The 14,565-nt window shown below is 40.7% G+C and overlaps 1 protein-coding gene across 1 annotated transcript in view; it reads left to right on the top strand.

The window, feature by feature from the left end:
* Positions 1-14,565, top strand: part of ATM (ATM serine/threonine kinase) — a 925,848-nt gene that overhangs the window by 296,553 nt on the left and 614,730 nt on the right. The window contains exon 21 of the mRNA XM_053708547.1: positions 10,596-10,671. Within this exon, the coding sequence (XP_053564522.1) occupies positions 10,596-10,671 (76 nt within the window). The remainder of the gene's footprint in view (positions 1-10,595; positions 10,672-14,565) is intronic.

Genomic DNA, 14,565 nt, shown 5'->3' with positions numbered 1-14,565 from the left:
AAATTTCAGGAAGATTTCTAGTCTATTTGTTTTATTTTCTGGTCCTAGGAAAGGTCAGAAAGCTTCTGCTGTTTCCTTGGCCTCTTGGTTGAAACTTTTGATTCATCAAGCTTATTTGGAGTCAGGTCAAACCCCGCCTCAGAGAATTACAGCTCATTCTACTAGATCAGTCTCTACTTCATGGGCTTTTAAGAATGAAGCTTCAGTCGATCAGATTTGCAAAGCAGCCACTTGGTCCTCTTTGCATACATTTACTAAATTCTACCATTTTGATGTATTTGCTTCTTCGGAAGAAGTTTTCGGTAGAAAAGTTCTTCAGGCAGCTGTTTCAGTTTGATTCTTCTGCTTTTTGATTTGTTTTTTCCTTTCAAAAGTGAAAATAAACTTATTTTTGGGTTGTGGATTATTTTCTCAGCGGAATATGGCTGTTTTTGTTTTAGTCCCTCCATCTCTATTGACTCTTGAGTGGAAGACTCCACATCTTGGGTATTTATATCCCATATGTCACTAGCTCATGGACTCTTGCCAATTACATGAAAGAAATCATAATTTATGTAAGAACTTACCTGATAAATTCATTTCTTTCATATTGGCAAGAGTCCATGAGGCCCACCCTTTTTTATGGTGGTTATGATTTTTTGTATAAAGCACAATTATTTCCAAATTTCCTTTGTTGATGCTTTCTACTCCTTTCTTTATCACCCCACTGCTTGGCTATTCGTTAAACTGAATTGTGGGTGTGGTGAGGGGTGTATTTATAGGCATTTTGAGGTTTGGGAAACTTTGCCCCTCCTGGTAGGATTGTATATCCCATATGTCACTAGCTCATGGACTCTTGCCAATATGAAAGAAATGAATTTATCAGGTAAGTTCTTACATAAATTATGTTTTTATGGTTCCTCCATGCGGGGTGGCGTTTCTCCGGAGGTTGTAGCACGTTTTCACTTCCACATAATTTTGGAGATTGTTCATCTGCAGAGTATAGACGTTTATTTGAGAATGTGCTCATGCCTTATTGTCCCGGGCCTTCCGCCTTGGGGAGGGCCTCTACAGTTCCCCACGGGGGTATCTGTCCCTGAGTGTGGTGCCTTCTGTTACAGGATTGCGCGCCTTCGCGTGTTGCTCAGACATGTTTTTTAGTTATTGAATGACCCTATCGTTACCAGATACGGGGACTTTCAGTCTGCTACTTCGAATGGTGCACCTCATTAGACATGTGGGGATGAAGTAATCTCCTGATTGTCATTTGTTTGATATCTTTCCCAATTTTGTGTGATAGGTCTCAGTTTGGCTGGTCCTTCGGGTAGGCCTGTGTCTTTTTGGGCGTTAACCTCCGGGTTGCCTTATATTTTATTTATATTAAAAAAAATATATATATCTTTTATTTGTTTTTGTTTCCTTCGGGAACATTCTGGGATTGATACTCTTTATTACTTCTTTGGAAGTTGTTGGACATGTTAGTCTGTTTTTTTCCCCTACGAGGGAGAATTTACGCAGCTTGCCGATTGGGGCCCTAGGCGCTGTTCTGCTCTGCTGGTTTGGTAGTAGCGCTGAGTGCTCAGGTTATCATTGTTTTTCATGTTCAACTAAATATTCGAGAGGACCTGTGGGTCTGTGAGGTGGAATGGATTGTTTCAGTCCTTTAAGCCTTCAGTCATAGATGACGGGGCAGGGGAGTTTTTCCGCTGCGTCACTCTTTCCAACATCTGATTTCATCAGAACTTAGAGTTTCCTCCCCTATGTGGTGGAGGGTGGGAGGGTTTAATGCTCCTTACCGCTATTGAGCGGTTTGGCCTTCATTTTTTAGGCCTCTGGATTTGTCCTTTTGGGCTTAATCCAACAGCTTGTATGGGATAGCTGTCTAGCATGCGGAAGGTTTGCAGTTTGAAACCTGTTGCAGCTCTTGACACCTTGCAGGTGTACGCGTAAGCTGTTTCTAGTATATCTAGATGCAGCTCTTACTCTTGACTGAGTTATAAGAGGCCTTTGGGTCTTCTTCCATTGCCTCGGGGTGAGTGTATCTCCTTTTAGGGATCTGTGTTTCCGGGTGATGGTTGTTCCCTGCAGGGACTTTTGTTTAGCTCTGGGTTTTCCGGAGCTGGGTAGGCTTAGTGCCTTCTCTTCCTTGTGTCCTCTGCTTGTGCGGAGGTGTTAGCGAGACTAGTCCTGCTAGTAGGATTTTTTTTACCTCTTGGTTGTCCTGAGGCTCTGAGAAGTATCTTCATACGACTTCTAGCCTTGCTCCTTGGAACGTTGGGCTTTGGCTAGGGGTGGTTCCTTCCTTTGGTCGGAGCTTTCGAGTTCTTCTCGCTGTCCGGATTCTCTGGATATGCATCCATACCCTTGTCTGGCTTTTTGGCCGGTTGGGGTGTTTAGTTCTAGGGTAAGGTTTGCCTGAACTATTAGTTGCCCGGACCTGTTTTTATCCCTGAGACTTCTGGTTGCTGAAGCTTCGCTTGGCCTTTTTCCTGACCCTGTCTTGGGTGGTTTTGGAATTTTGAATCTCAGGGCTGGTTGGGGTGTTCCATGGTAGTGGGAACTTGGGCTATGTCCTTGCTCCATCTACCTAACCTGGTCATGGTTGGCCAGGTTTTCTGAGTAGTTTTTAGTGGCTCATGTTATCTGGTGGTTAGCCGTGTGGCTTGAGCCTCCAGGGAGGTTGGTTCATACTCAGCTGCTGGCGCTGGATGTCCTGTTTCTAGTGTGCCTTAGGGTTGATAGATTCTTAGGTCTATAGCCTTGTTGTTTGTTTCAGTTAGGTTGTACTTGTGCTCTTTGTGGATGGCTGTGCTATCCTTACGCTCGTTCAGGATTCTTTTGTTTTCCTGTCTTCGATCCTGGAGGCTGGGTTGGTCCAGCTGAGTGTGGGTCTGGCCGAGCGGTCTAAGGAACTTCGTTTGGGCGCAGTCTTCTCTGGATATGTTAGCTTTGTTGAGTCTATCCTGTTAGCTTAGTCTGCTAGGGTATAGATTTTTCCTTTCAACTTGCTCCATTGATTTCAGGGTTTACTCTTCCTTTGGGTTCTGAGGGTATACTCTCCTTCTCGGGAGGCCTCGATTGAGGTTTTGTGTTCCCCTTTTCAGGGATCTGTGTGTAGGTCCAGCGACTTAGGTTGCTTGGCATGTGCCCTCTGGGGGTTGCTTTTGCGGTCTGTTTCTCTCTTGACTGCTTCTTCCTTGCAAGTACCCTCTGTGTCGTCCTGTTGTGGACTCTGTGTTCTTAAACTTGTTTTTTTTTTTTGCCTGGGTCAGGTGTATTGCACACTTTTTCATGGTCGCATACTTTGGTATTCTATGGTCAGACGCTGGGAGGACTTTGCCTCTTCAGTTGCATTCCGTGCTTGCAGGATATTGGAGAGACGTCTGTTCTGTCTCTGTGCCCGGTCTTATACCGGGTTTCGCTTTGTATAGGCGTGGCCTCCTTTCCCTGTTTGGACCCCTTGGGGTCTCTGTGAGCTGGGCTCACTCGTGGAGGTGTTCTTTTTGTATTTGGGGACCTTTAAGTTTCCTTGGTTCTCCTTTGCCTTGTTCCCTTGGGGCTTTCAGGTGGTGTCTCCTTCATTTGTGGAGATGAGCTGTGGGGGATCGTTTGTTGGGCGACGGTGTCTTCTGGAGGCCTAGTGCCCTCAGTATGGGCCGCCTATTGTACCCTCCCGTCTTGGCATTCAGTGTCCTCTATAGCTTGAGAAATGTTTTCCCAAAAGTAATAAATGCAGCTGTGGACTCTTTCCATTTAAGAAGAAAATAACATAAATTATGCTTAGCTGATCATTTCCTTTTCCACAGCTCTCCACCCGTGATTTTATGTGGGGCATCCTTATATTCTTTTGGCACCTTTCACCCTGTTATTTCTTCTACTGTTCCTTGTTCCTTGGCAGAATGACTGGGGATGAGGGGAGTGGGAGAAGTATTTAAGCCTTTGGCTGGGTTGTCTTTGCCTCCTCCTGGTGGCCAGGTTCTTATTTCCCAAAAGTAATGAATGCAGCTGTGGACTCTTTTCATCAGAAGAAATGGAAATTATCAGGTAAGCATAATTTATGTTTTTACTTGTTTTCATCAATTTACTGCAGAGGGCTCCTATGCACATAGTGTGTGTGTATGTACATATGTATTTATGTCTGTAAATACATATTTACACACATATATGTTAAAGCCCTTTGCCTACCTGAGACCTCATATCTTTGAGCCCACTTTATTGTGCAATTGTATTTAAAAATAATTTTTATTAGTTTTATTTTGAGATCAACTGTACTTTTAAATGTATTTTTGTTGTTTTTGTGACTCTTTTTTTTCTTGTGAGAAAAGCTATCCCGACGTGCATTAAATTGCACTCAATTGATCGCCTTTACTTTTAACTTGTAATACGAGCACTGCATTCGACGCATGCATAAAGCCTTGATAAACCCGATACCACTTACACGTAACTGTTAGCTCGTAATCTGGCTCAAAATCATTATTTATATATTATTGATTATTTGTGTTCCAACATTTTGCCCACTGATAGAATAGTTAAAGGGACAGTCTAGTCAAAATTAAACTTTCATGATTAATAAAGGGCATGCGATTTTAAATAACTTTCCAATTTACTTTTATCATCAAATTTGCTTTTTTCACTTAGTATTCTTTGTTAAAAGCTAAACTTGGGTAGGCTCATACGCTAATTTCTAAAGCTTTATAGATTGTCTCTTATATCGGTTCATTTTAACAGTTTTTCATGGCTTGACAGTGCTAGTTCACATGTGCCATATAGATAACATTGTGCTCACATCCGTGGGGTTATTTAGCAGTCAGCACTGATTGGCTAAAATGTAAGTCTGTCAAAAGAACTGAAATAAGGGGGCAGTCAGCAGAGGCTTAGATACGAGGTGATCAAAGGTAAAATTTATATTAATATAACTGTGTTGGTTATGAAAAACTGGGGAATGGGTAATAAAGCGATTACAGTATCTATAGTTTTATTAACAATTCTAGAGTAGACTGTCCCTTTAACAAATTTCGAACGTATCCTTATTTTTGAAAGATGGACACCCTTGATTTAGTTCCAGCAATTTAATAAAATTGTATAATTGTTGCTTGACAGTGAAGCTTTCCAAGTTCACAGCTACTCTTTTTATGCTCATAATAATATACAAACTGCAAGTCTTATATTTACTCATATACACTGCTGACCAAAAGGTCTTTAAGATGATCTGCGCTAACAAAAGGAAGCAACTTATCGAATTAGGTCATTGTAGATCCCTTGAACTGTAAGGTTGAGCTAGATTCTTCTTAAAGGGACACTGAACCCAATTTGTTTCTGCCGTGATTCAGATAGGGCATGCAATTTCTCCAACATAGGTGTGTCCGGTCCACGGCTTCATCCTTACTTGTGGGATATTCTCTTCCCCAACAGGAAATGGCAAAGAGCCCAGCAAAGCTGGTCACATGATCCCTCCTAGGCTCCGCCTACCTCAGTCATTCTCTTTGCCGTTGCACAGGCAACATCTCCACGGAGATGGCTAAGAGTTTTTTGGTGTTTAAATGTAGTTTTTATTCTTCAATCAAGTGTTTGTTATTTTAAAATAGTGCTGGTATGTACTATTTACTCTGAAACAGAAAAGAGAAGAAGATTTCTGTTTGTAAGAGGAAGATGATTTTAGCAAACGTTACTAAAATCGATTGCTGTTTCCACACAGGACTGTTGAGATGAAGTAACTTCAGTTGGGGGAAGCAGTTGGCAGACTTTTCTGCCTGAGGTATGACTGGCCACATTTCTAACAAGACTTTGTAATGCTGGAAGGCTGTCATTTTCCCTATGGGGACCGGTAAGCCATTTTCTTAGATTAAGTAAAAGAATAAAGGGCTTTATAAGGGCTTAAAAAACTGGTAGACATTTTTCTGGGCTAAAACGATTACTTTGCTAAGCATATTTGGCAGATTATAACTCTTTATAGTTATTATAATCTCGGGGATTGTTGTTAAAAAACGGCAGGCACTGTATGGACACCTTTTTCAGATGGGGGCCTTCTCTAGTCATAGGCAGAGCCTCATTTTCGCGCCACTAATGCGCAGTTGTTTTTGGAAAGCAAGGCATGCAGAGGCATGTGTGAGGAGCTAAGAACCACTGAAAAAGCTTATAGAAGGCGTCATTTGGTATCGTATTCCCCTCTGGGCTTGGTTGGGTCTCAGCAAAGCAGATACCTGGGACTGTATAGGGGTTAAATGTAAAAACGGCTCCGGTTCCGTTATTTTAAGGGTTAAAGCTTTCAAATTTGGTGTGCAATACTTTTAAGGCTTTAAGACACTGTGGTGAAATTTTGGTGAATTTTGAACAATTGCTTCATGCTTTTTCGCATATTCAGTAATAAAGTGTGTTCTGTTTAAAATTTAAAGTGACAGTAACGGTTTTATTTTAAAACGTTTTTTGTGCTTTGTTGACAAGTTTAAGCCTGTTTAACATGTCTGAACCATCAGATAAGCGATGTTCTATATGTATGAAAGCCAATGTGTCTCCCCATTTAAATATATGTGATAATTGTGACATAGTGTCCAAACAAAGTAGGGACAATGATGCCACAGATAATAATATTGCCCAAGATGATTCTTCAGATGAGGGGAGTAAGCATGGTACTGCATCATCCCCTTCTGTGTCTACACCAGTTTTGCCCACACAAGAGGCCCCTAGTACATCTAGTGCGCCAATACTTATTACCATGCAACAATTAACGGCTGTTATGGATAATTCTATTGCAAATATTTTATCTAAAATGCCTACTTATCAGAGAAAGCGCGATTGCTCTGTTTTAAACACTGAAGAGCAAGAGGACGCTGATGATAACGTTTCTGACATACCCTCACACCAATCTGAAGGGGCCAGGAGGGAGGTTTTGTCTGAGGGAGAAATTTCAGATTCAGGAAAAATTTCTCAACAAGCTGAACCTGATGTTGTAACATTTAAATTTAAATTAGAACATCTCCGCGCACTGCTTAAGGAGGTATTATCTACTCTGGATGATTGTGACAATTTGGTCATTCCAGAGAAATTATGTAAGATGGACATCCAGTTCCAATAGGAGAACAAGGGATGGGGTTTTACTCCAACCTGTTCATAGTTCCCAAAAAAGAGGGAACATTCAGACCAATTTTAGATCTCAAGATCCTAAACAAATTTCTCAGGGTTCCATCGCTCAAAATAGAAACCATTCGAACGATCCTTCCTACCATCCAGGAAGGTCAATTTATGACCACGGTGGATTTAAAGGATGCGTACCTACATATTCCTATCCACAAGGAACATCATCAGTTCCTAAGGTTCGCTTTTCTGGACAAGCATTACCAGTTTGTGGCACTTCCATTCGGATTAGCCACTGCTCCGAGAATTTTCACAAAGGTACTAGGGTCCCTTCTAGCGGTTCTAAGACCAAGGGGCATTGCAGTAGTACCGTACTTGGACGACATCCTGATTCAAGCGTCGTCTCTGTCAAAAGCAAAGGCTCATACGGACATCGTCCTAGCCTTTCTCAGATCTCACGGATGGAAAGTGAACATAGAAAAAAGTTCTCTTTCCCCATCAACAAGAGTTCCCTTCTTGGGAACAATAATAGACTCCTTAGAAATGAGGATTTTTCTGACAGAGGTCAGAAAATCAAAACTTCTAAGCTCTTGTCAAGTACTTCATTCTGTTCTTCGTCCTTCCATAGCGCAGTGCATGGAAGTAATAGGATTGATGGTTGCAGCAATGGACATAGTTCCTTTTGCACGAATTCATCTAAGACCATTACAACTGTGCATGCTCAGACAGTGGAATGGGGATTATACAGACTTGTCTCCGACGATTCAAGTAGATCAAAGGACCAGAGATTCACCCCGTTGGTGGCTGATCCTGGACAACCTGTCACAGGGAATGAGCTTCCGCAGACCAGAGTGGGTCATTGTCATGACCGACGCCAGTCTGGTGGGCTGGGGCGCGGTCTGGGAACCCCTGAAAGCTCAGGGTCTATGGTCTCGGGAAGAATCTCTTCTCCCGATAAACATTCTGGAACTGAGAGCGATATTCAATGCTCTCAAAGCTTGGCCTCATCTAGCAAAGGCCAAATTCATAAGGTTTCAATCAGACAACATGACGACAGTTGCGTATATCAACCATCAGGGGGGAACAAGGAGTTCCCTGGCGATGGAGGAAGTGACCAAGATAATTCAATGGGCGGAGGATCACTCCTGCCACTTGTCTGCAATCCACATCCCAGGAGTGGAAAATTGGGAAGCGGATTTTCTGAGTCGTCAGACATTCCATCCGGGGGAGTGGGAACTCCATCCGGAAATCTTTGCCCAAATAACTCGATTATGGGGCATTCCAGACATGGATCTGATGGCCTCTCGTCAGAACTTCAAGGTTCCTTGTTACGGGTCCAGATCCAGGGATCCCAAGGCGACTCTAGTAGATGCACTAGTAGCACCTTGGACCTTCAACCTAGCTTATGTATTCCCACCGTTTCCTCTCATTCCCAGGCTGGTAGCCAGGATCAATCAGGAGAGGGCTTCGGTGATCTTGATAGCTCCTGCGTGGCCACGCAGGACTTGGTATGCAGACCTGGTGAATATGTCATCGGCTCCACCATGGAAGCTACCTTTGAGACAGGACCTTCTTGTTCAAGGTCCATTCGAACATCCGAATCTGGTTTCCCTCCAACTGACTGCTTGGAGATTGAACGCTTGATTTTATCAAAGCGTGGGTTTTCAGATTCTGTAATAGATACTCTGATTCAGGCTAGAAAGCCTGTAACTAGAAAAATTTACCATAAGATATGGAAAAAATATATCTGTTGGTGTGAATCTAAAGGATTCCCATGGAACAAGATAAAAATTCCTAAGATTCTATCCTTTCTACAAGAAGGTTTGGAGAAAGGATTATCTGCAAGTTCTCTGAAGGGACAGATCTCTGCGTTATCTGTTTTACTTCACAAAAGGCTGGCAGCTGTGCCAGACGTTCAAGCGTTTGTTCAGGCTCTGGTTAGAATCAAGCCTGTTTACAGACCTTTGACTCCTCCCTGGAGTCTTAATCTAGTTCTTTCAGTTCTTCAAGGGGTTCCGTTTGAACCCTTACATTCCGTAGATATTAAGTTATTATCTTGGAAAGTTTTGTTTTTGGTTGCAATTTCTTCTGCTAGAAGAGTTTCTGAGTTATCTGCTCTGCAGTGTTCTCCGCCCTATCTGGTGTTCCATGCAGATAAGGTGGTTTTGCGTACTAAGCCTGGTTTTCTTCCGAAAGTTGTTTCCAACAAGAATATTAACCAGGAGATAGTTGTACCTTCTTTGTGTCCGAATCCAGTTTCAAAGAAGGAACGTTTGTTACACAATTTGGACGTAGTCCGTGCTCTAAAATTCTATTTAGAGGCCACTAAAGATTTCAGACAAACATCTTCTTTGTTTGTTGTTTATTCTGGTAAAAGGAGAGGTCAAAAGGCAACTTCTACCTCTTTCTTTTTGGCTTAAAAGCATTATCCGATTGGCTTATGAGACTGCCGGACGGCAGCCTCCTGAAAGAATCACAGCTCATTCCACTAGGGCTGTGGCTTCCACATGGGCCTTCAAGAACGAGGCTTCGGTTGACCAGATATGTAAGGCAGCGACTTGGTCTTCACTGCACACTTTTGCCAAATTTTACAAATTTGATACTTTTGCTTCTTCAGAGGCTATTTTTGGGAGAAAGGTTTTGCAAGCCGTGGTGCCTTCCATTTAGGTGACCTGATTTGCTCCCTCCCTTCATCCGTGTCCTAAAGCTTTGGTATTGGTTCCCACAAGTAAGGATGAAGCCGTGGACCGGACACACCTATGTTGGAGAAAACAGAATTTATGCTTACCTGATAAATTACTTTCTCCAACGGTGTGTCCGGTCCACGGCCCGCCCTGGTTTTTTTAATCAGGTCTGATGAATTATTTTCTCTAACTACAGTCACCACGGTATCATATGGTTTCTCCTATGCATATTTCCTCCTGTACGTCGGTCGAATGACTGGGGTAGGCGGAGCCTAGGAGGGATCATGTGACCAGCTTTGCTGGGCTCTTTGCCATTTCCTGTTGGGGAAGAGAATATCCCACAAGTAAGGATGAAGCAGTGGACCGGACACACCGTTGGAGAAAGTAATTTATCAGGTAAGCATAAATTCTGTTTTTAAGCAACTTTCTCATTTACTCCTATTATCAATTTTTCTTCGTTTCCTTGCTATCTTTATTTGAAAAAGAAGGCATCTAAGCGAAGGAGCCACCCAATTTTTTGTTCAGACCCTGTACAGCACTTATTGGTGGGTGAATTTATCCACCAATCAGCAAGAACAACCCAGGTTGTTCACCAAAAATGGACCGGCATCTAAACTTACATTCTTGCTTTTTAAATAAACTTACCAGGAGAATGAAGAAAATTTGATGATAGGAATAAATTAGAAAGTTGCTTAAAATTGCATGCTCCATCTGAATCACGAAATAAACAAATTGGGTTCAGTGTCCCTTTAAGCTTGAGAGCAATTGCAGTGATTTATGATGATTTTACCACGGAGTGAACAATAAAAATAGATTAAAATGAGTAAGAAGTCAATATAAAAAAAGGTTTCCTTTTTTTAGGCATTTGACAAAGGAAGGAAAATGTACAACTCAAGTACGTGTGGCACTTGTGAACTGTATGAAGACACTAATTAAGGTATGTATGTTATATAGCTACAGATAAATCAAACCTTTTGTCATGTAAATACATTAGTTTAAATCAGGGCTTGAAAAACCCAGATGCCAGGGAGCCACTTGCACCTTAAAATTGGGTCCTGGTGCCCCAACTGTTATTAATATGTCTATGCTTGTGTGTATGTATATGTGTGTATGTATGTATGTATATGTGTGAATGTATGTATATGTATGTGTGTGTATATGTATACACACACATACACATATTTGTCTATGAAAATACTATAATACATATATGAATGTATGTATCTCATAGGGATGACCAAAAGTTTCTGGCTCCTAATTTTAAAAGCGGACTCCTGGATTTTAACACGTTTTTTGAACCCTGGTTTAAATATTCAATAGGGGCGCGATACATAATTTGCTCTAAATCCAGTATAGGAATGGCAACATAAGTATCTGCAAATACACTTTTTGCTTAAAAGGACAGTCTACACCAAAATTTTTCTTATTTAAAAAGATAGATAATCCCTTTATTACCCATTCCCCGTTTTTGCATAACCAACACAGTTATATTAATATACTTTTTACCTTGGTGATTACCTTGTATCTAAGCCTTTGCAGACAGCCTCCTTATCTAAGTGCCTTTGACAGACATGAAGTGTAGTCAATCAGTGAAGACTCCTAAATAACTTCACGGGAGTGAGCACAATGTAATCTATATGACACATGTGAACTAGCACAGTCTAACTGTGAAAAACTTTCAAAATGCTCTGAGCTAGGAGGCGGTTTTCAACTGTTTAGAAATCAGTTTGAGCCTAGCTAGGTTTAGCTTTTCAAAAATACCACCAAGGGAACAAAGCAAATTTGATGATAAAAGTAAATTGGAAAGTTGTTTTAAATTGCATGCCCTATCTGAATCATGAAAGTTTAGTTTTGACTTTACTGTCCCTTTAAGTATGACATGCCATGCTATCAGTATCTTTATGCAAATTTATTGTAAACACCACTGACACTATGTATTGTATGAATGTGTAATATATTTGCAACTACATTTTATTTTTTGTAAATTTATTTTTCCATTGTGCTATATATTAAAGTGTTTGAAGCTTTTATGATTCTTGATCCATATACGTTTCTTTCTTAAGTTTTTGTTGTTAGTGTATAACCTACAAACCTATTCTGCAACGCTACAGTGCTCTTTGGTTATGAGAAAACAAAAGTTACACAGAATTTAGTAAAGGATTAGAGAGCTCTACCTGTAATTTGCCATCTTATGTAGGATATATAAACCTCTCATGAGTAAAGACTATCTTTATTATATTGATAAACAGCCAGAGAAATTTAAAGTAGCTGTATTCAAACTATGTAAATGTTATAATACTATTAAATTTGTTCACATCTAAACTGGGATTCATAGAATCTTGATTATAATTAAAGTGATGGTAAATTCTAGCGTGTCAAAAGCGCTAGATTTTACAATCACAAAAAATAAAGGCGACCTTTATTGATCAGTTTAAAAAAAACAAAAACCTGATGAATAGGTATCTTTATTTCACAGTGGTTTCAGCAATAACCTAAACGCCTCCGGCCTCTAAGAGGTGGAAATGTCACCTCATTGAAAAATTGAGCAGTGCTGTGGGCGGCTGAAGGTGCTTGGGTTAGCACTGAAGCCACAGCAAAATAAAGGTACCTATTCATCAGGTTTTTTTAAACTGATGAATGAAGGTCGTCATTATTTTTAGTGATCGTAAATCCTAGTGTTTTTTGAAACGCTGAAATTTACTATCGCTTTAAGTTTTTGGGTATTTGTCAAAATATTAATTATAGAATTTCTTTTATATAGGTGATAAGTGTCCACGAGCTTGTTACTGATGGGATATACATTCCTACCAGGAGAAGGCAAAGTTTCTCAAACCTCAAATGCCTATAAATACACCTCCCACCTCACTCATACCCCAGTTAAAAGCTTTGCCTCCTTAGGAGGTGGTGAAGGATGATGTGCTTGATTTTTCAGTGAAAGGTGCTTCTTATTCATATTCTGAGGAATGTGAAGGGGGAATGGCCTGATGATACCATATTTTCACATATGGGAAATCTATTCATAAGGCTCTCTGTAAATCAGTTGCAGGGATTCATCTGCGGCCTCCCTTTACAGATCAACATATTAAATATAGAATTTTCTTAAATTATTGGAAATTGTTTTTGTACACGTCATGAATTTATATTTTCTTTCCTATTGCATGGAGAGTCCACAAATTCCAATTATTAGTGGGATATTCAACTCCTGGCCAGCAGGAGGAGGCAAAGAGTACCCCAGCAGAGCTGTTAAGTGTCACTTCCCTTACCCATAATCCCCAGTCATTCTCTTTGTCTTGATCACGGGAGGATGTGCGAAGATGGTGTCTGAAGATATTTATCCTTGTATAGGTACTTTTCCCTGCAAGCAAGGATTGGGGTCAAGCTGTGTCCATGTCAATCTCTTTAGTAAGAGAAATTGTGATTTTCTTTCATGTAATTAGCAAGAGTCCATGAGCTAGTGACGTATGGGATATACATTCCTACCAGGAGGGGCAAAGTTTCCCAAACCTCAAAATGCCTATAAATACACCCCTCACCACACCCACAATTCAGTTTTTACAAACTTTGCCTCCGATGGAGGTGGTGAAGTAAGTTTGTGCTAGATTCTACGTTGATATGCGCTCCGCAGCAAGTTGGAGCCCGGTTTTCCTCTCAGCGTGCAGTGAATGTCAGAGGGATGTGAGGAGAGTATTGCCTATTTGAATGCAGTGATCTCCTTCTACGGGGTCTATTTCATAGGTTCTCTGATATCGGTCGTAGAGATTCATCTCTTACCTCCCTTTTCAGATCGACGATATACTCTTATATATACCATTACCTCTGCTGATTCTCGTTTCAGTACTGGTTTGGCTTTCTACAAACATGTAGATGAGTGTCCTGGGGTAAGTAAATCTTATTTTCTGTGACACTCTAAGCTATGGTTGGGCACTTTGTTTATAAAGTTCTAAATATATGTATTCAAACATTTATTTGCCTTGACTCAGAATGTTCAACTTTCCTTATTTTTCAGACAGTCAGTTTCATATTTGGGATAATGCATTTGATTTAATCATTTTTTCTTACCTTCAAAAATTTGACTATTTTCCCTGTGGGCTGTTAGGCTCGCGGGGGCTGAAAATGCTTCATTTTATTTCGTCATTCTTGGCGCGGACTTTTTTGGCGCAAAAATTCTTTTCCGTTTCCGGCGTCATACGTGTCGCCGGAAGTTGCGTCATTTTTTGACGTTATTTTGCGCCAAAAATGTCGGCGTTCCGGATGTGGCGTCATTTTTGGCGCCAAAAAGCATTTAGGCGCCAAATAATGTGGGCGTCTTATTTGGCGCTAAAAAATATGGGCGTCGCTTTTGTCTCCACATTATTTAAGTCTCATTTTTCATTGCTTCTGGTTGCTAGAAGCTTGTTCTTTGGCATTTTTTCCCATTCCTGAAACTGTCATTTAAGGAATTTGATCAATTTTGCTTTATATGTTGTTTTTTCTCTTACATATTGCAAGATGTCTCACGTTGCATCTGAGTCAGAAGATACTACAGGAAAATCGCTGTCTAGTGCTGGATCTACCAAAGCTAAGTGTATCTGCTGTAAACTTTTGGTAGCTATTCCTCCAGCTGTTGTTTGTATTGATTGTCATGACAAACTTGTTAATGCAGATAATATTTCCTTTAGTAAAGTACCATTGCCTGTTGCAGTTCCTTCAACATCTAAGGTGCAGAATGTTCCTGATAACATAAGAGATTTTGTTTCTGAATCCATAAAGAAGGCTATGTCTGTTATTTCTCCTTCTAGTAAACGTAAAAAATCTTTTAAAACTTCTCTCCCTACAGATGAATTTTTAAATG

The sequence above is a fragment of the Bombina bombina genome, chromosome 3, assembly GCF_027579735.1.
Source record: "Bombina bombina isolate aBomBom1 chromosome 3, aBomBom1.pri, whole genome shotgun sequence".
NCBI lineage: Eukaryota > Metazoa > Chordata > Amphibia > Anura > Bombinatoridae > Bombina > Bombina bombina.
Note: the sequence above shows the minus strand (reverse complement) of the source record. Positions and strands in the feature narration are given on the sequence as shown.